At 36.1% G+C, this 25,029-nt stretch overlaps 1 protein-coding gene across 1 annotated transcript; it reads right to left on the bottom strand.

The window, feature by feature from the left end:
- Positions 1-1,308: 1,308 nt before the first annotated feature.
- Positions 1,309-17,633, bottom strand: LOC119769123. Its single transcript, XM_038261022.1, has 4 exons — positions 16,772-17,633; positions 10,814-11,760; positions 6,585-7,058; positions 1,309-1,452 (listed from the first exon to the last, which is right to left on the bottom strand). Exons 1-4 carry the CDS (start codon positions 17,631-17,633, stop codon positions 1,309-1,311), a joined length of 2,427 nt encoding a protein of 808 aa, XP_038116950.1.
- Positions 17,634-25,029: the final 7,396 nt, after the last annotated feature.

The following is a 25,029-nucleotide window of genomic DNA, read 5'->3' on the forward strand; positions in this document are numbered from 1 at the left end:
CCTGGCATCGTGATTACGATATGGATTACGCTGGTTTCGCCTTGTGTGCTGCAAGTTTTCTTGACAACATTCCACAAACGATTGCTGAGCTGAAGAAACGGGACGACTGGTGCAGATGGAAATCTGCCATTGACGAGGAGATCGATTCGTTGGGGCGCAATAAAACTTGGACCTTGACGAAGCTCCCCGCTGGTCGCACGCCGGTCACCTGCAAGTGGGTGTTTCGTGTGAAACGCGGTGACGGAGTTGTGGCCGACAAGTACAAGGCGAGACTGGTGGTTAGAGGCTTCAGCCAGAAGGTGGGATTCGACTACACGGAAACGTACTCCCCGGTGGCGAAGCTGGACACGCTGCGGCTGGTGTTGGCGCTGGCACACCGGCAAGAGATGCACGTTCACCAGATGTTGATGACATTTTGGTTGTTGGGTCGTCGCTGAAGCTGGTGAAGGTCGTGAAAAAGTGTTTAAACGGAGAATTCGAGATGACGGACGCCGGCGAGGTGGGACAGTTTCTTGGATTGACCATCGATCGGCAGCCAGGGGTCATGCGAATCAGTCAGCGGCGATATTTCGAGAGTTTGCTGCAACGGTTCGGCATGATGGAGTGCAAACCGACGTCGACGCCGATGGAGAATCGATTGCGACTGGAGAAGGGAGTTGAAGCGCAGCGTACCACCAAACCGTACAGAGAACTAATTGGCTGTTTGATGTACGCGGCACTCACCACGAGGCCGGACCTGTCTGCTGCAGTAAACTACTTTAGCCAGTTCCAGGCATGCCCAAATGATGAGCATTGGATCCACCTTAAACGGGTGCTCAGGTATGTCAAAGGAACTAATTGGCTGTTTGATGTACGCGGCACTCACCACGAGGCCGGACCTGTCTGCTGCAGTAAACTACTTTAGCCAGTTCCAGGCATGCCCAAATGATGAGCATTGGATCCACCTTAAACGGGTGCTCAGGTATGTCAAAGGAACGCTGGATGTCGGGCTTGTCTATCGGATCGAGAAGGAGGCGCCGTTGCTGGAAGTTTTCGACGATCGGTGACAGGGTGCATCTTCAAACTGTACGGTTGCACGGTGAACTGGATTACCCGGAAACAACCAACCGTTTCGTTGTCCTCGACGGAAGCTAAACTTGCAGCGCTGTGTACCGCCGCGTGCCATACTCTCTGGATGGTGCGGGTGCTCCGCGACTTGGGATTGAAGCCGGACGGGCCGATTTCCCTGCACGAGGACAATCAATCAACAATTCGGATTGCCGAGGATGCGCGTGATCACGGGAGGCTCAAGCACATCGACACGAAGTTTCATTTCTTGCGAGATTTGATCAACGAGGGAGTGTTGGAGCTAAAGTTCGTGCGTTCTTCGGCACAGCAGGCCGACATGATGATCAAGGGCCTTCCGGCGACTTCCTTCAGGGAGTTGTGCACGAAGATCGGGCTTGGACGGTGCTGTGGTTGAGCAGGGGTGTTGAGATGGCAACCACTGCCCCATTACCTTTGCGCGCTACTGCGCCAACAGAACTGTCAGCAGATGTTCCTGTTTACTTTGTTTACAATAAATCTTAGTCTATTAACAACCGCTCTAAACGTAACACACGTGTTTTAATTATCCTCCTGTAAGCCATCCGAACCTCTTTTAAGTTTGATACCCATATTGCCCCAACTCTTACGGTTCGGCAAATGTCCCCCCATCGGAACATCCCCGAGGCCTCCGGCCATTCCAGATTGTGGCCACTACTGCCGAAATGTCAAATTTAATGTCCAGTATCAAATACCATAAAGTTTGATACCCATATTGCCCCAACTCTTACGGTTCGGTAAATGTCCCCCCATCGGAACATCCCCGGGGCCTCCGGCCACTCCGGATGGTGGCCACTACTGACGAAACGTCAAATTTCTTGTCCAATGTAAAAAATCATAAAGTTTGATACCCATATTGCCCCAACTCTTACGGTTTGGCAAATGTCCCCCCATCGGAACATCCCCGGGGCCTCCGGCCACTCCGGATTGTGGCCACTACTGCCGAAATGTCAAATTTCATGTCCAGTATCAAAAATCATAAAGTTTGATACCCATATTGCCCCAACTCTTACGGTTCGGTAAATGTCCCCCCATCGGAACATCCCCGGGGCCTCCGGCCACTCCGGATGGTGGCCACTACTGCCGAAACGTCAAATTTCATGTCCAGTATCAAATACCATAAAGTTTGATACCCATATTGCCCCAACTCTTACGGTCTGGCAAATGTCCCCCCATCGGAACATCCGCGGGGCCTCCGGCCACTCCAGTCCCGGTGATGGCCAATGATCGACTCCCGCGACTGGCATGTCTTAGCTGGTCCTTGCCTCCAAGCCATCTGCTCCCGGACCTCCAGGCCATCTGCTACCGGGCCACCAGGCCATCTGCTTCTGATGTGTTCTCGTCGACGTCCAGCAATAGAATGAATTTTCGGGATCGACCGAGCCGTGTTTTGTTGCCTCGTCGACGATCCGAAAATTATGAGGTGGAGTGGGGGTGATTTTAGATACATCAATCTCACGTCTCTCGATTGACTGATTGGGAAACGTTCGTTCATCCAACCAGCGTGCGCCAAAAAGAGGGGAAATTTGCCGAGAGGGGAATTCGTCACGTAACGTTTTCGCTTCGCGAAAATTTTGGATTGACACCACGTATAGAAACCTTAGGACAAAGTTCTTTGTCAAAAAGGCATTCAGATTTACTTGCCACTAGACCACAACCATTGAAATGAGAGTAAAATATATATGTTTTAATTTAATTTTAGGTGAGACTTATGGTGAGCAAATAACAGCTCGTCCTCGTCGATTATCAGATATCAGTGTAAAAAATTCAAAGAAGCCAATTCCAAAAAGCAATGCTTTGCTTTTGTTTGCTCCAACAAACAGGTATTCTTTAATCCATATATTTGAACTAATTTCATTTCGTTTCAGATTTCGATGGTCCAGATAAAGAATATAATCTCGCAAGACCACGTCGGCTATCTGAGCTCAATGTAGCAAATAAGATTGTGCCTATCCCAGCGGCATCGTCATTTTTTATTTTGTCACAAACAAACAGGTGCAGAAGTGTATGAAACTAACAGTCTTTTAATAATCTCACATGAAAACTTACATCAAAATAATAGTTTTGCTAAATTATGCGAAACGCTGTGACATTTTTCTGTTTGATTGGCAAAAGATACTGATCGCTGAAATTCATGCTGAATGCCCTTTGAAAAAAAAAAATGGCATCGAAATGTTAAAAGTGCAACATTGAGTTGAACTTTCTGTCCAGTTGTTGTGAAGCTTTCCGTTACAGCTACGACCCAGTCAAATCAATCCGAATTCTGAAACGGAATCTAATTAGAATCGTATACCAATTCCGTTTCAAACGCAACAACCGGTTCCGTGCTCGAACCGGTTGTTGCGTTTGAAACGGAATTTGTATACGATTCTAATTAGATTCCGTTTCAGAATTCGGATTGATTTGACTGGGGAAAGTTTAACTCCATGTGAACGGCTCACATCTCTCTTTTTAATTTTCTTTATAAATATTGCCGTTCAAGAGCCAAACGACAGCGACACCTAGTGTTGAGTAGCAGAACAGAGCGAAGAATGTCGATTGAAATTTCCGCCCTTTGAGGTTATGTATGCGAATTCTGTTTTGTTAAATTCCAGCGTTGAGAACAACTTTTGAGCAAAAATTCGAGCTGATACTTTGTTAACTTTTGATGCTCTATCATTTTAAACAACATTATTTTCTCAAAATTATTTTTTTTCAGATTTTTTTTATTGAGTTAATTTATAGAGGGCAAAGAGTTAACAATCGTACTACTTGAATTTTTTCTTAAAAGTTGTTCTATGAGCTGTAAATTCAATTTTAAGTTTACATTCCTATGTAACCGAACAGCGAAAATTTGAATCGTCATTCTTCGATGCTTTGCGCCACCTGTCGGAATTTTTGAGCTTTTGATCGCGAATAGGCCCCCAAAACCAAAGCTAAAAACTCGATTCGCCATCTACATTCGAGTAGGAGAACTTTGGTGCCAGGTTACGTTTACGTTTTTGCGCGATAAGTGCAAAGGGGAGTGAAAACTATTTTAAGGTTTTTTAAAAGAAAATTGATCTTTTGGAATAAAATTAAGTAAACAGGAGGTAAGAAATAAAAAGTTCTATCGACTGACTTTTTGATTTTTTTGCTAAGTTGCCTTTTTAATTGAAAATTCTGTGATCCGGATTAAAAACGCGAGAATGAGGTTAGATTGCTAATTTTGAAAATCATTCCAATTACCATTTTTCAAGCAGAGCTTTGCTTTTATGGTAGATGTGACTTTAAAAAATATTTGTCCACTTGAATAATCTACATTCTCAATTGATTAGTTAGATTTTGGTTGATTAAAACATTCCCTTATTTTTTTTCCCTTATGCACAGGTTAAATCGGCCATCACAAAAATATTTTCGTTTATATCAATTAAGCTATTTATTTCTTACCTGAAAATGGCATAATTTGCTATTAATGTCGATTTTATGATAAAATAAAACAATTTCAAATCAATTTACTCGCTGTAGGTTTTAATGAAAACATCACCCCAAGTTTCAGCGCCCCCTAGTGGGGGTAATTTTGACGTTTGATTGACTATTTCCATAAATGTTTTATCTACAGTACTTGTTCGGTAACTCGACGCTATGCCCACTCGTTACTCTCACGGCTTTTATTCACATACAACACAAGTGAGGTCAAAATCGAACACAGACCGAATAAAGTTTTTGGCGCGTGATTTTTTCCATAATGAAAATATTCCTTTTGCCGACTCGGTCCTAAACAAGTCCCAGTACCGGAAAGGACCTAATAAAAATAATTTTATGAACAAAAAATTCCTTTTCTCGTCAATCACCTATGGAGCACCTTTTCAAGTTAACGTCATGATTCTAAATCCGGTCACTTAGTAGCATCAAGGGGTTTCTAGCATCAAGGATTACTGACCAGTCTAAATGGAATTACCAGGATTACTGACAATATGTCATGAATTACTTTGAGTTCCCAGAATTACTTGGGATTTCCAGAAACCACGCAGAATTGCTCAAATTTATAAAAATAACTTGGAATTATTGCCTAGCTTCCAGCATATTGAGAATTGGATCGAATGACAGCTGTCAAATGCAAAAAACCACGTGCTTGGCAATAGTACGTCCATCCCGGGAATTCCCGGCACAAAATTCTCGGGATTTTTATATGTTGTACGGGAAATTCCCGGAATTTAACAAAAATCTTGATTTGGCCTGGAAATTACATTAGTATTACAATTAATAAGTTTAAATTTTTCTAAAATTTTACATAAATTGGTACCATTTTATTTGTTGTCATTTTTGTTTTTTAGACAACTTAAACCAATTTTGTTTTAGTCATGTCATATAGAAATAAATAAAAAATAAATATTTATAAGATACTTATTTAATTTGCATTGCACATAAAATTCAAAGCACAACAGAGAACAGCAAAAATTTGTTTAAGCTAACTGCTATCCTTGTTTAGATTGATATTATTAGTATTGATCTAATTCTATAAATTTAAAGCTTGAAAAACATAACAAATATAAAGAAACATAGATTTTATGACTTTTTCAAAAACTAAAAACTTCCCGAGAATAAATAAATATTTTTCCCGTTTTCCGGGAAACTCAAAACCTGGGAAAATTAGACGTCCTACTTGGAAATCATCAAACAATTGGGTAGATATCAACATCATTTTGAAAACTGATTTTGGAGTTTAAGTGCATTTAAAATTCAAGAAAGAACAAAAAACATCTTTAAAACTATCTAAAAGTGCTATCCTTGTTTAGATTGATTTTAATAGTATTGAGCTAATAGTATGATTTTAAAAACATAACGAATGTAAAAAAAACATAGATTTTATGACGTTTTCAAAAATTTCCCGGGATAAAAAAAATATTTTTTTCCGTTTTCCGATAAACTTCAAACCCGGGAAAATTGGACGCCCTACTTGGAAATCATCGAATAATGTGGTTAACATCAACATCAGTTTGACAACTGATTTAGACTTTTGAGTGTTTTTCATCCGAATACATTTGAATTAGAAAGCATCCAAATTTGCGGACATTCCGAATCCGCTGTACTTCTTACAACCATAGAAAGCATCAAGGAAAAACAAAATGCATTCTGCCGATTTACCTTCAAAGAATTACTAATAGTTACTTGAATTAATGGGAAATTCACAAATTACTGAGTAACTATGGAATTTCTCGAACTACTACGGAATTACTAGGTAATTCCAGAATTACAGGAATTACTGCAAATTAATAGGCAATAAATAGAATTATAAAAGGTTTATCGAAATTATCTTTTAAACAGTTATTTTTTATTATTTTATTATTTTCTGAAGTATGTTTTCACAAACAAGAATCATGGAATTGCCAGGATTACTGGGATTATTAGGAATTACCAGGATTACTCTGGAATTACTCAGTAAATCCGGGATTACAGAATTACTTGCTCAAATTCCAAGTAATTCCGGATTAGTGACCAGTCTGACACGATGCTGGAAACCCCTTGGTTTTTTCTTCGACCTTGGACATGTGACCCAGTTCCAGGTATTCGTCCATGAAATCTGTATACTGTTTCCGCAAATTGGCGTCCCTTGCCAGTCTGCGCTCGGTTGCGTGCAACCGTCGCAACGCAATTTCATTGGATTCGCCCAATCTGGAGATTCCACCTTCGACCTTGGGCATGGAAACGGAATACCGACCGTCGGATAACCGTTGTACCGTGTGTTGGAAGCTCTCTTCGCAGCGACTTTCAGCGGGAGAGAACGCGTCGTCCAAACCGACGTCTTCAGTCGACCAGAACCGTGCCATCAGAGTTTCCATCTCCTCTGAGGTTGACACGTTGCACTTCACCTGCTTGGAGTTGCATGGAACCGAGAGACCACCGGATACCACCCAGGAGAACACCGACTCGTTCAGCGCTGGTAGATTGTCTCCCAGGGGAATTCTTCGACCGGTTTCAAAGAACTCGAAAAAGCATTCAATGCCAAGGACGCACTATGGTACATTGGGTGGCCAAGTTTCAAAAAAGTGACCTTCTCCAAATATTTTTTGGTATTTTGACAAAGGACTTTGTCTTAAAGCTCTATCTGCGGTGTCAATGCAAAATTTTTCGAAAATGTAGCGTTACCGTCGCATGCCCTCGGCGTGACATTCTGTTTCTGTTGCGTGGATGCCGTGCCAACTATTTAAGCTAAAAGTTAGCCTCTGGAGGATTTAGTGTCCATCAGACTTTCATCAAAGACGGACCTTACGTTGGGAATTTTATTGCTCACACACACACGCACACGTTGAAAGAAACAGGTCGTGCACGAACTTGAGAGGAGGTCCAAGAAGTTATTGACGGTTGCCAGAACGGTCCCCGGAATACCTAAATGATCGGGAACAAATTGGTAGGATATCGGCCACACCCAGAGTGGCCATTGCCCTGAGGGAAGGTTCTACCGGGGACATTTATCGAACCGTACGACTTGGGGCAATATGGGTATCAAAATTCATGGTTTTTGATACTGGTAATGAAAATGGCCATTTTAACAGGATTGGCCACACCCGGAGTGGCCATTGCCCTGAGGGAAGGTTCTACCGGGAGGACACTTACGGAACCATACAAATTTGGGCAATATGGGTATCAAAATTCATGGTTTTTGATACTGTGTCCTACGGAACCATACAAATTTGGGCAATATGCGTATCAAAATTCATGGTTTTTGATATTGGTGATGAAAATGGCCATTTTGGCCGGATTGGCCACACCCGGAGAGGCCATTGCCCTGAGGGAAGGTTCTACCGAGGACATTTATCGAACCATACGACTTGGAGCAATATGGGTATAAAAATTCATGGTTTTTGATACTGGTAATGAAAATGGCAATTTTGACAGGATTGGCCACACCCGGAGTGGCCATTGCCCTGAGGGAAGGTTCTACCGGGGACATTTATGGAACCATACGACTTGGGGCAATATGGGTATCAAAATTCATGGTTTTTGATACTGGTAATGAAAATGGCCATTTTTACAGGATTGGCCACACCCGGAGTGGCCATTGCCCTGAGGGAAGGTTCTACCGGGGACATTTATCGAACCGTACGACTTGGGGCAATATGGGTATCAAAATTCATGGTTTTTGATACTGGTAATGAAAATGGCAATTTTGACAGGATTGGCCACACCCGGAGTGGCCATTGCCCTGAGGGAAGGTTCTACCGGGGACATTTATGGAACCATACAACTTGGGGCAATATGGGTATCAAAATTCATGGTTTTTGATACTGGTAATGAAAATGGCCATTTTGACAGGATTGGCCACACCCGGAGTGGCCATTGCCCTGAGGGAAGGTTCTACCGGGGACATTTATCGAACCATACGACTTGGAGCAATATGGGTATCAAAATTCATGGTTTTTGATACTGGTAATGAAAATGGCCATTTTGACAGGATTGGCCACACCCGGAGTGGCCATTGCCCTGAGGGAAGGTTCTACCGGGGACATTTATCGAACCATACGACTTGGAGCAATATGGGTATCAAAATTCATGGTTTTTGATACTGGTAATGAAAATGGCCATTTTGACAGGATTGGCCACACCCGGAGTGGCCATTTCCCTGAGGGAAGGTTCTACCGGGAGGATATTTATGGAACCATACAAATTGGGGCAATATGGGTATCAAAATTCATGGTTTTTGATAATGGTAAAGAAAATGGCCATTTTTACTGGATTGGCCACACCCGGAGTGGCCATTGCTCTGAGGGAAGGTTTTTCCGGGAGGACATTTACGGAACCATACAAATTGGAGCAATATGGGTATTAAAATTCATGGTTTTTGATACTGGTAATGAAAATGGCCATTTTGACAGGATTGGCCACACCCGGAGTGGCCATTGCCCTGGGAAAGGTTCTACCGGGAGGACATTTATGGAACCATACAAATTGGGGCAATATGGGTATCAAAATTCATGGTTTTTGATAATGGTAAAGAAAATGGCCATTTTGGCAGGATTGGCCACACCCGGAGTGGCCATTGCCCTAAGGGAAGGTTTTTCCGGGAGGACATTTACGGAACCTTACAAATTGGGGCAATATGGGTATCAAAATTCATGGTTTTTGATACTGGTAATGAAAATGGCCATTTTGACAGGATTGGCCACACCCGGAGTTTTCCGAACCATACTTGTTTTGGCAATATTTTCTTGTTTTGGCCATTTATTTCCACAGAGGTGCCAATTATTGAAAACATTAAATTAGAAACAATTTTTGTTTACACAATAAAAGTGCGTCTACACTGTACTACTGTACTACGATTGTAGATAGAACATAACCACCTGCACCTTTTTTTCTCGAAAGTAAACATTCTAACTAAGAAAAATACAAATTTTCAAAGCTCTAAGTTTGTTCATTACGGAGATACGCAAGCTGAAAGTCAAAAAATGGAGTAAAAACTAGCGTTTTTCGTAAAAAAGGCTGATTGTTTAATTTTAACATAGCTCAGCCATTTTAAATTTTTTATTAGGACAATTATACATCGTTGGAAAGGTAATGAGATAAGCTTTGAAACTATTAATAGATAAAATGTTGTTTCCAAACCAAAAACTGAAGTTTTCATCGAATAACTGGAGCATTTTTTTTGACAAAACTTATTTTTTTGTGTTTGTTAATCGAGTACTTTTTTTGCTAACCGATGCTAAACATGAAACTAAGATCACTTGAAAGATTGGATCATACTCTAACATTGCTGAAATTTCCAGCCTGCGATTTTTTGCGTTTTCGGAGATATGCCATTTTGAACATTTACGTTTTATCAAAATTTGCTGCAATCTACATATGCGCCCGTTTATTTCACTTGCTTTGCTACCTACTTCGTGGACATCGTCGCTTCAAAAATCAATACCTGGTTTCAAGAAGTTCGAAATTACTTTATTGGAATTTTCTGTTGCCTACATTTAAAACTGAGTACCTTAGTCAAAATAAGGTATTCGTACCGAAGTTTCTCAAGCGAAACTGGAGAATCTCAGTTTGATACCGAAAAAAGTATTCAGCAAAATATTGACTTAGCATGATGAATTTCTGCGATCAATCCATGAAACTGATCCACATTTAAGTTCTATGTTGGTTAGTACAAAACATCATAAAAGTACCTTTAACATATCCTGAAGCCGTCAGAAACTCTATAATCAAATGAATTTTCATGAACAAGAACATTAGGATTAGTAAGAATATGTTTTGTATTTTATCGTTTTAATTCATAATTAATATTTTGAATAAAATTATATTTTCTGTTATTTGATTTAACAATTAAAATTTTCGCAATTTATGCCCGTAAGGGTGGGGGCGGTGGGTCTCAAGTTATATGACTCACAAAAAGAAACACACAGCAGTAAATAATAAATATTTGACCTAAAATGGATTTATTACGCTTAACAAAATATTGTTGGTGGGGAGGAGGGGGGGGGTTAAAGAAAATGGAGGGAGGGGTTGTGTCCTTAAAGTGGGGATGTATTAGCTTATCCATAATTTAATAATATAAACTTGCAATAAAATATATACGCAATTCTTTTGCACTTGCAAATGTTTGAAAAGACTATTTATTATAAACAATCCACTATTGAAAAACATGAAAAGTCATAAAAATCGACGTATATCATTTCAATACCATACAATTACCCAAATTTGTATGAAAAAACATTTAAAAAGAAAAAAAAATAATTTGGCCGCCTGTTTGTATGGAGTTGGCCCATAGTGGGACGATGTCCACCTTCTTGGACTGGAAGAATGCTGGATCTGCCAATTCAATTCCGTCCGGAATCGACCATCCATTTGTTGCGATTGTTGTTGTTGGCAGATTGACCGTAACCTTGGAGAGCACCAAGAAGTTCATGTCTCGCTCGAAGTTGGATAACCGAGACCGCACCGTTGCGTGAATCTTGTGCTTAACCTTCGTGCCAGATTGACCGATTCCTAGCACGGAAATGTCCACCTTTTCTCGCGTGACCTTCATCAGCTGCGCCAGTCGCTCTGATATGAAGTTACTCTCCGACCCCGAGTCGAGGAGTGCGCAAGCAGGGTACCGATTGCCATCGTCGTCCTCGACAATGACCACTGCTGTAGCCAACAGCACTTGGGATGCAGCTTGTGTTGCTGCGCCTGACATGGATGGGTTCGTGGCTGCCATGTTTGCCACGTGGGATGTTGTCGGACCTTGGGTTTCCTTGGAGTTGGAAGGGTTATTGCTCCCTGCAACCGCGAGTGCCGTCACCGCGTTGTCCCTTTCCGGTTGTTGTTGAAAACATACCAAAGTATGATGTCGACCCTTGCAGTTCCTGCAACTGTACTTGGACGTGCAGTTTTTGGCTTGGTGACCAGTTCTGAAGCAGTTGCGACAGAGGGAATGCGTCTTGAGTAATGCGTCCCTCTCCGACACCGCCAACCGTTGGAATGCAGAACACTGGTAGAGTAAGTGGTTGTCCTTACAAGCCACGCACGAGTAGCCAGCATGTTGCACCGTACTGTAGCTAACCTTTTTTGCCTTGGATTTGGGAACGTACTGTTGTTGTTGGTGTTGAACAGCCCGACTGTTCACAGTTTTCGGTGGCAAACTATCCAGAACTCGAATGCGTCGGTTTAGGAAATCGCACAAGTCCTTCAACGTGTCCTTCGTCGTGTCGTTAGCAGATTCCTCCCTTGAGGAAGTTGCAGTTGAGTCTTTTACCGGACGGACGCGTTTTTTAATTTGCTCTACACCTTATTTTTATTTACCTTCACTGACCCAGTCCACAAACGTAAACGTAAACATATTTTTTTTTGTCGCGCGTCGCGTGTGCACTTATAAACAAACGTAAGCAAAATGCAGTGCTATGTGCCGACGTGCTCTTCACCCTTCAACCAACAATACCTCTGGAACTGTTCGGGCATTTGTAATCGAAAATTTCACGCAGCCTGTATTGGGGTCAAGCGTGGCTCCGAAGACGACTTGCAACTACATGTACTTCCTATATGCAGCCTTTGTCGAAATAACCTACATATGGAAATCGACATTAGAAAAATAATGCAGCATCATTTAGAAGGCAGTCATATGATCTTGACTCACATCAAGACCAATGACAAGACAAACCAAGAAGCCCTGAATGAACTGCATAATAAAATAATAGGCCTGCAGGAAGAAATTAAGAAATCTGCAGAAATCGCAAGTCGAATACTTTCGGCAGTATTAACACAGGCACCGGCAATGGACTTCCCCTTAAACGAAGTCAGAAAAGCATTTGAAGACACCACCTCGGACCAGAATCAAAAACTCGCTGAATCATTCTGCCGTATCCAGGAAATTACGTCATTCCACCGGGATGACATAATTAAAACAATTGCCTCAGCAGAAAAATGCCCCTCGGACATAATTTTAGCAGTCCACGATGAAGTGAGGGCTCTCACTTCATCCATCAATAAACTGCAAGACAATGAAATTGAAGTCCGGCAAAAATCACTGGCAGAAGAATTAAACGAACAAACCGTACTGGAAATCGAATCTGGCTGGCGACTTATCGGCAGCAAAAAAATTTGGAAGCCAGACTGGACCGACTTCGACGCCAGGCAGCGGACTCGCCGTCTTCAGGAAAAGGAAGCCGAAAAAGCACGTCGCCGCAACCGAAAACATCGTCAACAAATTCAGCACCAGCAACAGCAACAATCACAACAACATCATCAGCAACGCCGGCAACAGCAACACCTGCAGCAACAACAATCACATCAACATCTTCGTCGGCAACAGCACCAGACCAACTGCAACTCTGACGCAGGCCGAAACCCAAGTACGCCACATTTTAACTTAACCCTTTCGAGCCTGATGGGTCATATATGACCCAAATATCAAAATTTCCAAAACTAGACTATAATTTTCGTATGGTCATAAGAATCATTTTCCCATCATTGATTAAAAAAATATTTTTTTGAAAATTCAGGCCTGAAAGGGTTAAAGGACAATCAATTCGACCAGGACAACGCAAGTAGCAGCAACATTTTCACTCATTCGTCAACCAAATTGTCCGACAAGGAACTTCTAGACCAGGCAAGGGTCGAATTTTCTGGCCAACCTCCAACTACATCGAATTCAAACTTCATCAACTTCCGAAAAGGGGAAACCATCAACCCCTACCGGAAGGAAAAAACGCCAATCGTCCCACCTCTAAACGCCACCACGCCGCAGCCAGCAAAAACGTCATCACAAACTCCTGAAGTAACAGACAGTATGTTCTGTCTGGACCCAATGAAGCCGCCCATAGTACGCCTAACTGAACAGTCTGCAGTCGGCGATGGCCGTTTCTTGCTGGCCAGACTCCGCGAAATTAAAGTCTATGACAATCTCAGACTATACTTGGCGTATCTGAAGGACCAAAAACCAGACGTCTGCATAGACGGACTAACACTAACCAGCATGCATGTCTTTTTTGCATCCAATGGCCTGCCTACTGAACCTGAACATCTTATGAACATCTTCATGGAATACAACTCAACAATTGGAATTTCACCTAAGCAAACCCTCACCGACCTGAAACCTACAGGAAATATGTAACAACTAGAAGACTTCAATACCTGCAGCATTCGCGCGAAGCCGCCAACAAATTTTACCTGCCGACTACATCGTCGAATTTTTACAAGCATTGACGCCTTCTAACACGGAAGAAGAAATGACACCCTCGCAAGAGGCAGTAAGTACTATTAATAATTTAAGTATGTCTCCAAAAATTTCTTCAACGGAACAACAGAATGCGAATGAAATTCTAATTTATTGTCAGAATTTCAATCGCATGAAAAGCCCAGGCAAAATGAAGGAAATTTCTTTAAACATTCTCTCACATTCTTTCGACATTATTCTTGGAACTGAAACTAACTGGGACGAAAGCGTCCACCCTGAAGAAATTTTTGGAAACAATTATTTTGTATTCCTAGGCAATAGAAATTTAAATCTCAGTCAGAAAAAGTCAGGAGGCGGCGTCCTCTTAGCCATAAATGCCAGACTTAATCCAAAAGAAATTATAACTGAAAAACATTTTCAATTTGAACAAGTCTGGGCCAAAGCCACTATTGCAGGCCAAGTACACATTTTTGCATCAGTATACTTTCCGCCGGACCATGCAAATAAACAGTCGTATGAACTATTCTTTAAAACAGTAGAAATCATAACATCAAAATGGAACCGGAAGTAAAACTTCACATTTATGGCGACTTTAATCAAAGCAAAGTCGAATTTATATCTGACCAAGAAAATGAAGCAATTCTTCTCCCAGTCATTGGGGAAAATGAAACTTTGCATTTTCTCTTTGACAATATTGCAAATTATGGACTTTTCCAAATCAATCATGTAAAAACCAAAGAAATTCATTTTTAGACCTTTTATTCACTAACTGTATTGAAGACTTTCATGTACAAGAATCTGTAACCCCCCTTTGGAAGAATGAAGTCTTCCATACAGCAATTGAATATTCTATTTATGTCCATAAAAACACTTTGCCCATTGACTGGGAATATGAAGAAGTCCTGGAATACAATAAAACAAACTTTGTAGAAGCCAAACGTAAACTACTTGCAATTGACTGGCAAAATTTATTTAATAATGAAGGAAATGTCGACGAATTAGTAGGAAAATTCTATACGGAAATTAACACTATAACATCTAAACCGTACCTACTAGAAGAAGACGACGTAATAACACAGGCAATAAATACCCGGTGTGGTTCACTCCACAACTAAGAAATTTAAAAAATAGAAAACAAAAAGCCTACAAACTATACAGAAACAATACAAATGACACAAATCTTCTGAATTATCTGAATATTTCCGACCAATTTTTTTCGGCACTCAATTCTGCCAACGAAGAATATAATAGTAAAGTCGAATCTGAAGTCAAATCATGCCCGAAAAATTTCTTTAATTACGTAAAATCCAAATCCAAAAGTAGTAACTTCTCATCGCAAATGCAACTGGACGAAAATGTAGGCAGTAACTCAAAAGAAATTTGCAATCTTTTTTCAAAATTTTTCAAAGAAGTATACACCTCATTTTCCGAAGAAGACCGCGACTACTTTTCATATATACCGGAATTTCCAAATGACGTCTCAGTCAATTCTTTGTCAGAAACGGAAGTACGCCAGGCATTGAAGGACTTAGACTCATCAAAAGGACCAGGACCCGACGGAATAGCACCTGCATTCCTAAAGAACCTTGCAGAAGAATTGACATATCCACTGCATCATTTTTCAACATGTCAATAAATACTGGAAAATTCCCACAAACATGGAAAAAGTCTTTTTGGTGCCTATTTTCAAGTCAGGCCCAAAATCAGACATACGTAATTATCGCGGAATTGCCCTTTGTCTTGCATTCCAAAACTTTTCGAATCTATTATAAATGAAAAAATCTTTCAGCAAGTAAAAAACCGCATCACATGTAAACAGAACGGCTTTTTAAAGGCCGCTCTACTAGCACCAACCTTTTAGAATTTGTAAATTTTACACTGAATGCAATGCATAATCGCAATTTCGTAGAAGCAATTTACACAGACTTTAGTAAGGCATTTGACAGAATCGACATACCATTATTAATCTTCAAACTGCAGAAAATTGGAATTCAACCGAATCTTTTGGAATGGCTTAAGTCATATTTGACTAAGCGCGAACAAATTGTTCGCTTCCAAAATGTACTATCGGAATCAATTCACGTCACCTCTGGGGTTCCGCAAGGATCCCATCTAGGACCTCTTCTTTTCATCTTGTATGTAAACGACATTTCCTTCATTCTTAAAAAATTAACGTACTTGTATATGCAGACGACATGAAATTGTATATGGAAATAGGAAATGCCAATGACAGTCATGTATTCCAAAACGAAATTAATCTTTTCTACACATGGTGTAGTAAAAGCCTACTCCAATTGAATGTAAAGAAATGTAATTCCATTGCCTTCAGCAGAAAACATGAAACACCAAACATAACAGTATTATTAGGAAACCAACCAGTAGAAAAATGCAAAGTAGTACGTGATCTAGGTGTCATCCTAGACTCACAACTAACTTTGTAGAACACTATAACACAATAATAAACAAGGCAAAAGTACATTAGGCTTTATAAAGCGCTTTGCATTCAACTTCCAGGACCCGTATACTATTAAATTACTCTATATAACGTATGTCAGGCCACTCTTGGAATACTGTAGTATCGTCTGGAATCCATACTATGCCGTACACCAAGCACGTATTGAATCTGTCCAAAAACAATTCTTACTGTACGCACTACGTAAACTTAACTGGACTGCATTTCTTCTCCCATCGTATGAAGCACGCTGCATGCTCATAAACATACAATCATTACAAGAACGTCGTAAATTTGCCATGCTCTCTTTCATCAACGACATTATTTCTCAACGCATACAGTCAGCAGCATTATTTTCAGTAATACGCAATAGTATTCATGAACCAAGCCGTACTCTTAGACATTCACAACTTTTAGAATAACTGCATACACGACAAATTATTTAAAAAATTCGCCATTAAATCAAATGATGCGCTTTTATAATGAAAATTCACAGTACATACATTTCGACATGTCTAAACCGGAACTACGAAAAAATCTGTACAATAGAAATAATATCTAGTATGTAAGAAAATTGTAAGTAGTCTACATAATTGATGAATAAACAATAAACATTGAATCATCTGCAAAATCACCTAGCGAATCTCTAACCAAATCTTTCGCCGTAGATACTTCCTCCCATGCGCGACGCGTAACAGGATCCAGACGCGTAACGAGTAAATTCACCAGCAGAAGATCCTTGTAGTCAACGGGTGAGACCACCTGATCGAGGGTGTTCAGAACACGCTCGAACTCGTCAACGAGGGAATGCAGATCGGTGGCAGATTCCTCGGCGAGGGTTGGAAGGGTAAACAACGATTGCACCAGTCGCTGCTTAAGTACCTTGTGGTTGTTGTAGTACCTCTGCAAACGATCCCTTGCCAGCTTGTAGTTGACCGACGTGGTTGAAAGTCCACTAATGATCCTCTTGGGATTGTCGTCAAGACAATTCTTTAGGTAGTGGAACTTTTCCACATCCGGTAGGTCAGACTTCCAGTGGATGAGTGAGAGGAACAAGTCACGAAAACTCAGCCACTCGTCGATGTTCCCCTTGAACATAGGAAGCTTGATCTGAGGCAAAAGGGCGTGATCAGTCCCCCCAACAATCGTGTCGTTGTGGGTCGGTTTACAAGGAACTTCCTGTCGTTCTTTCAGTTTGTCCAGTAGAAGGGATTTTACTCGGTAATAGCCTTCAGTCAAAGTTTCGCGGTCCTTTTTGTAGGTAGGGTCATCCTCAGGGTTGTAGTCTTTGTGAGATTTGATTTCCACCAAGGTAGTGCACAAAACTTCCCACAGCTTGTTGAGACTTTCCAAACGCACACTCACCTGGGAAGCGGTTGTTTCCGCCTTAAATTTATCAGCAAATTTGAAGATGTCATTGAGCGCTGCTTGTAACTCTTGGTATTTAACGGTCAACGCCTTCAGCGTCGGTCCTAACAAGGACTTCCGGGGTGCCATGACGTCAGAGAATGTAAAGCGAAAAAGTGTGGTGCTGTAGTATTCCGTTTCGTCCTGGCTTCGGCAAGAACATATACTGCTGTAGCAAATTACTTACTTTTAGCAGTAACTGATCGTACCCAAAGCAGTTGGGAGTTCAATCAGAACCGGAAGCACCAGGTAGCTCGAGACGTCAAACCAAAATGTCCTTAGCGGTCAAGTGGGCAGCTCAAATTGAAGGCGTGGGTATGCGAAGAAGAGGTGGAAAACGGCATGTAGTATCAACGGTGCCTTTTCTTCGGCAAGCCATATACTTTGCTAGTGTATCTCACCTGGAGAAACAGTAGCAGCGACCAAAAAACAACGTGAACCAGATCAGATCGTAAATCAATCAGCAGATGGGATGACCTCAGGGATGCGTGGTGTAAGCGAAGAGGATACAAACTCGATTTAAAATGGTGTATTTCTGTCGTCTTAGCTTCGGCAATATACTATTCTTTAGCACTCACCGGTAGAAACGAACAGTTGCGCAGCCTCTTCAGACCACGTGGCGATCCGTCTTGGCACGTGTCAGTCACGTTGATGTCGTCCTTCTCGGGTGGTCTGAACGGTAGCAAACGGTTGTGGCCACCGTTAGATGTCCTCTTGCAGTCGCGCAGATCGTCGTGTAGATCTCCAGCGACCTCGGAGTCGCCGCGTGTCGGCTTGGAGTCGTGTAGATATTCAGCGACCTCCACGTGGTCACATAACGTGCAATCACCGGCGTCCAGCCGGTTCGGGCGTAGTAAGAGTTGTGTGGTCGAAAAATGGTGTTAGTTTCACGGTAGCGACTCGCTTCGGCTGACATACACTGTGCTTAGCATATTTCACCTGGGCAAAAGGTGTCCTTTCTGGAACAGTGTATCAACGCAGCAGTCGGATGGCTCCGGCAGCAAAGAAGCAATCGGATGGCCCAGGAAATGGCTGACCGAATGTCCCAGAAAATGGCTGACCGTGACCGGAGACGCGCTCTCGCCGCGCAGCGCGTAGCAGATGGCTCGCTCGATCCAATGGGACGCACGCAGCGGTTCGCTCCAGCGGAATGTGCACAGCGTAGATGTGGATGGGAGGTGTGTCAGTACCGGGAATGTCTGAACGCTTCGGCGGACATATACGTAGTGGTTCCACTTACCAAACGCAACACGTTGGCGCGTAGATGTCCAAGCGCGAAGTTCGTTGTCCGGGTTGAGGGTACAATGTCCTATTGTCCCAGGGATGAATGGCCAAACCGTTGGCGCGCTTTGGTTGTTCTCAGCAGCGATGGCGAACCGTGCCACGCCACAGTCCAATGGCGACGAACCTCGTCCACAAACGGCAATGTAGAGTCCAACCGTCCTTCCTCCCGCGAACCAGGATCCGTCCGATCCGGTTCGAAGGACCAGAATGTTGGGGAGCCGGAGTACAACCTAGCCTTCGACAGCTCTGGTGGCCCCCAGCATCGACCGGATCGGATTTGGGCTGGCTGGTCTGGTCCTGGTTCGTTGGGTAGTCCGTGCGTGGGTGGCTTCCGGGTTTCTTGCCAATTCACAATAAAACAACACGCAATTACAGAAAAAAACAGCACTTTAATTTTAAAACACAATTTTACTGCACAAAACGAAAGTTAAACGAACTACATTTATTAATATTAAGCCTAACACATTTAAATTGCCTGATAGGCGCAGAATCGACCGTTTCGATCTGCCGGTTCGAGAGGTTCTAAAACTTAAAAACTAAAGTTCGCAGCAGGTCAGCTGCTCCCGTTGTTTTTTGAGGCAGGTCAGGTCATCAACCCGGCCCGGCGGTCATCGACCCCGGAAAAGTGCATCCTGCTGTTGGTGTTGGTCCTATCAGCGATCACGATCGTCCATCTCGCGAGAGGATCACCGCGATCACCAATACCGCGATCAGCTGCTGTAGGTCGCGTGCAGCCGTGATAATAGTGGTCACTCGCGTTGGATGGTCACAGTTGACCCGACAGTGGTGACCCGACCGTAGATGCAGGGTTGTTAGTCATGACCACTCCAACAAGATAAGCTTTGAAACTATTAATACACAGAAAAAAAAATCCGGTAAATTTACATCGTTAATGATGTACCAAAAGTGCACGTCATTAATGATGCTAATTTACATCAACTTCATTTTAAATTTACATGCCATCCGATTTAATTGTGTAGAACAAAAAGCGTTTTGAAAACATGTAAATTTCCGATGAAATCTACGTAAATTTACCAAGGTTTAAATTTTTTTTACTCCGTTGAATTTTAAATCGGATGTAAATTTCAAATACTTTTATGACCAAAATGTAGTATGAAAGATCACTCTTATGTTATCCTTTCTAATCAATTCAAGCATATAATTCCATTGAAATAATGCTTATTATTGACCAGATAAACAAAAAAGAATAATTTCAAACTAAAGGCAATCAAAAGCTTGAAAAATAGTATGGGATTTTCAATTCAACGGAGTTATACAAAATTCCACAAAATGCATACTTGTTAGACATAAACTCAGATCGTGATTTTAGCTCTGCGGTTTTTACTCAGAAAAAATGGCAATACTTAGGGCATCTCCACCGCAGAGATCTAATTGCGTGGCAAACCTATCGATTGAATCCCCAGTTTTAGCTTTGCTCCGTAGCTAATACACGTTTTCGCACCGCAGGGAGCTAATTTGACTACCGAATCAGGCCTACCGCGGGGATCTAAATTATTCATTTTCAAATTCTAGCCGTTTTGTTGATTGAAATCAATAAAAATACATTCTATCATGATTGAACATGCTTCCAATAGCATTATATGTCCAAATTGTTTGTTTACATCAATAAAATATCATTTTCAAAATTTTGAAAGAGTTCATCCGATTTGCTCCCGACATGTTTGCACCCCAACTTTCGCACCGCGGGTAGCAAAGCTAAAGCTAAATTAGCCTTCGAGTTCATTCAGCGAAGAAAAAAGTTCATCGGGGATCCGTTGAGTAGCCAAGATAGGTGCTCGAGAAGTCCCGGAGCAGCGGGAGGCTAATTTTTTCAGCGATTTTTACAATGATTTGTATTTGTTTTGGTTGAAGATGCATTTATTTTGATTATCAATTTTGAATGAATATTAAAAGAAATCAGTAATTTGGTTCAAAACGACTTAATTAAATTAAAAAGTTGTGGAATAGATCATTTTTAAGTATTTTTGAAATAAATAATAATCAGCCACCTATATTTAATGTAATTTGAACATAAATGTTCAAATTTTAAAAATAACTTAACTGAATTGAACATTTTTAAATTATGTATTAAAATTCAAAAATATATATGAAGCGAAACAACGTAATTGGGCGAATGAGAGTTTGTAAACAATGTGGGGAGTAAGGAAAAAATGCGAATATGTGTTTATTGATTTATTATTTATTTATTTTCTTTTCATTTAAAAATTGTTTGAATAGTTGTACTGTAAAGGCTGATAGGCAGATCGGAAGGAACGCAAAACTCCATTAAAAAATCGCACAAGAAAAGGTCAGGGAAAGGGCCACGAAAACATTTTTCTTAAGCAGTACGCAGCTGAAAAGTAACAGAAACGGAAAGTGGGTTTGACGTTTAAGAATTTAAGAATTTAAGAATTTAAGAATTTAAGAATTTAAGAATTTAAGAATTTAAGAATTTAAGAATTTAAGAATTTAAGAATTTAAGAATTTAAGAATTTAAGAATTTAAGAATTTAAGAATTTAAGAATTTAAAATTTAAATTTAAAATTTAAGAATTTAAGAATTTAAGAATTTAAATTTAAATTTAAATTTAAAATTTAAATTTAAGAATTTAAGAATTTAAAATTTAAATTTAAGAATTTAAGAATTTAAAATTTAAGATTTAAGAATTTAAATTTAAATTTAAATTTAAAATTTAAGAATTTAAAATTTAAATTTAAAATTTAAAATTTAAATTTAAATTTAAGAATTTAAGAATTTAAAATTTAAATTTAAAATTTAAATTTAAATTTAAGAATTTAAGAATTTAAAAATTTAAAAATTTAAGAATTTAAATTTAAAATTTAAATTTAAATTTAAAATTAAGAATTTAAATTTAAATTTAAAATTTAAATTTAAGAATTTAAATTTAAGAATTTAAATTTAAGAATTTAAGAATTTAAATTTAAATTTAAAATTTAAGAATTTAAGAATTTAAATTTAAATTTAAGAATTTAAAATTTAAGAATTTAAATTTAAAATTTAAATTTAAGAATTTAAATTTAAAATTTAAAATTTAAGAATTTAAGAATTTAAATTTAAAATTTAAGAATTTAAGAATTTAAATTTAAATTTAAAATTTAAATTTAAAATTTAAATTTAAATTTAAATTTAAATTTAAGAATTTAAAATTTAAGAATTTAAGAATTTAAATTTAAGAATTTAAATTTAAAAATTTAAATTTTAGAATTTAAGAATTTAAGAATTTAAAATTTAAATTTTAAAATTTAAGAATTTAAAATTTAAAATTTAAATTTAAGAATTTAAATTTAAGAATTTAAATTTAAAATTTAAGAATTTAAATTTAAGAATTTAAGAATTTAAGAATTTAAGAATTTAAATTTAAATTTAAATTTAAATTTAAATTTAAAATTTAAATTTAAGAATTTAAATTTAAAAATTTAAGAATTTAAAATTTAAGATTTAAGAATTTAAAATTTAAGAATTTAAGAATTTAAGAATTTAAGAATTTAAGAATTTAAGAATTTAAATTTAAATTTAAGAATTTAAGAATTTAAAATTTAAGAATTTAAATTTAAGAATTTAAATTTAAGAATTTAAGAATTTAAGAATTTAAAAATTTAAGAATTTAAGAATTTAAGAATTTAAGAATTTAAGAATTTAAAATTTAAGAATTTAAAATTTAAATTTAAATTTAAAATTTAAAATTTAAGAATTTAAATTTAAGAATTTAAATTTAAGAATTTAAGAATTTAAATTTAAAAATTTAAGAATTTAAGAATTTAAGAATTTAAGAATTTAAATTTAAAATTTAAGAATTTAAAATTTAAATTTAAGAATTTAAAAAATTTAAAATTTAAAATTTAAGAATTTAAATTTAAAATTTAAATTTAAAATTTAAAATTTAAATTTAAGAATTTAAGAATTTAAATTTAAAATTTAAGAATTTAAAATTTAAGAATTTAAGAATTTAAAATTTAAGAATTTAAAATTTAAAATTTAAGAATTTAAATTTAAGAATTTAAGAATTTAAATTTAAAATTTAAAATTTAAATTTAAATTTAAGAATTTAAGAATTTAAAAAATTTAAAATTTAAGAATTTAAGAATTTAAATTTAAATTTAAAATTTAAAATTTAAAATTTAAATTTAAATTTAAGAATTTAAAAATTTAAGAATTTAAGAATTTAAAAATTTAAGAATTTAAGAATTTAAAATTTAAAATTTAAATTTAAGAATTTAAAATTTAAGAATTTAAAATTTAAATTTAAATTTAAATTTAAATTTAAGAATTTAAATTTAAATTTAAATTTAAGAATTTAAGAATTTAAAATTTAAATTTAAGAATTTAAGAATTTAAGAATTTAAATTTAAGAATTTAAGAATTTAAATTTAAATTTAGAATTTAAGAATTTAAATTTAAGAATTTAAGAATTTAAAATTTAAGAATTTAAGAATTTAAGAATTTAAATTTAAATTTAAATTTAAATTTAAGAATTTAAGAATTTAAATTTAAGAATTTAAGAATTTAAAATTTAAATTTAAGAATTTAAGAATTTAAAATTTAAATTTAAATTTAAATTTAAATTTAAATTTAAATTTAAGAATTTAAAATTTAAATTTAAGAATTTAAGAATTTAAGAATTTAAGAATTTAAAATTTAAATTTAAATTTAAGAATTTAGAATTTAAGAATTTAAGAATTTAAATTTAAGAATTTAAATTTAAGAATTTAAATTTAAGAATTTAAGAATTTAAGAATTTAAAATTTAAGAATTTAAATTTAAATTTAAATTTAAATTTAAGAATTTAAGAATTTAAGAATTTAAATTTAATTTAAGAATTTAAGAATTTAAGAATTTAAAATTTAAGAATTTAAGAATTTAAGAATTTAAGAATTTAAAATTTAAATTTAAAATTTAAAATTTAAGAATTTAAATTTAAGAATTTAAGAATTTAAGAATTTAAATTTAAGAATTTAAAATTTAAGAATTTAAATTTAAATTTAAGAATTTAAGAATTTAAGAATTTAAAATTAAAATTTAAGAATTTAAAATTTAAGAATTTAAGAATTTAAATTTAAATTTAAATTTAAATTTAAATTTAAATTTAAATTTAAAATTTAAGAATTTAAATTTAAAATTTAAGAATTTAAGAATTTAAGAATTTAAATTTAAATTTAAGAATTTAAAATTTAAGAATTTAAGAATTTAAATTTAAGAATTTAAAATTTAAATTTAAGAATTTAAGAATTTAAGAATTTAAATTTAAGAATTTAAATTTAAATTTAAGAATTTAAGAATTTAAATTTAAATTTAAATTTAAGAATTTAAGAATTTAAATTTAAGAATTTAAAATTTAAGAATTTAAATTTAAGAATTTAAAATTTAAGAATTTAAGAATTTAAAATTTAAATTTAAGAATTTAAGAATTTAAATTTAAGAATTTAAATTTAAATTTAAGAATTTAAATTTAAGAATTTAAATTTAAGAATTTAAAATTTAAAATTTAAATTTAAGAATTTAAGAATTTAAATTTAAGAATTTAAAATTTAAATTTAAATTTAAGAATTTAAAATTTAAAATTTAAATTTAAGAATTTAAAATTTAAGAATTTAAGAATTTAAAATTTAAAAATTTAAGAATTTAAATTTAAATTTAAGAATTTAAGAATTTAAATTTAAAATTTAAGAATTTAAGAATTTAAGAATTTAAGAATTTAAGAATTTAAGAATTTAAAAGAATTTAAGAATTTAAGAATTTAAAATTTAAGAATTTAAGAATTTAAATTTAAATTTAAGAATTTAAATTTAAAATTTAAATTTAAGAATTTAAATTTAAATTTAAATTTAAAATTTAAAATTTAAATTTAAATTTAAAAAATTTAAGAATTTAAATTTAAAATTTAAGAATTTAAATTTAAAATTTAAATTTAAAATTTAAAATTTAAGAATTTAAAATTTAAAATTTAAGAATTTAAGAATTTAAAAATTTAAATTTAAGAATTTAAATTTAAATTTAAATTTAAGAATTTAAATTTAAAATTTAAATTTAAGAATTTAAAATTTAAGAATTTAAAATTTAAAATTTAAGAATTTAAATTTAAGAATTTAAAATTTAAAATTTAAAATTTAAAAATTTAAATTTAAAATTTAAAATTTAAAAGATTTAAGAATTTAAATTTAAAAATTAAAAATTTAAATTTAAA

The sequence above is a fragment of the Culex quinquefasciatus genome, chromosome 3 (assembly GCF_015732765.1).
Source record: "Culex quinquefasciatus strain JHB chromosome 3, VPISU_Cqui_1.0_pri_paternal, whole genome shotgun sequence".
In the NCBI taxonomy this organism is placed as follows: Eukaryota; Metazoa; Arthropoda; class Insecta; order Diptera; family Culicidae; genus Culex; species Culex quinquefasciatus.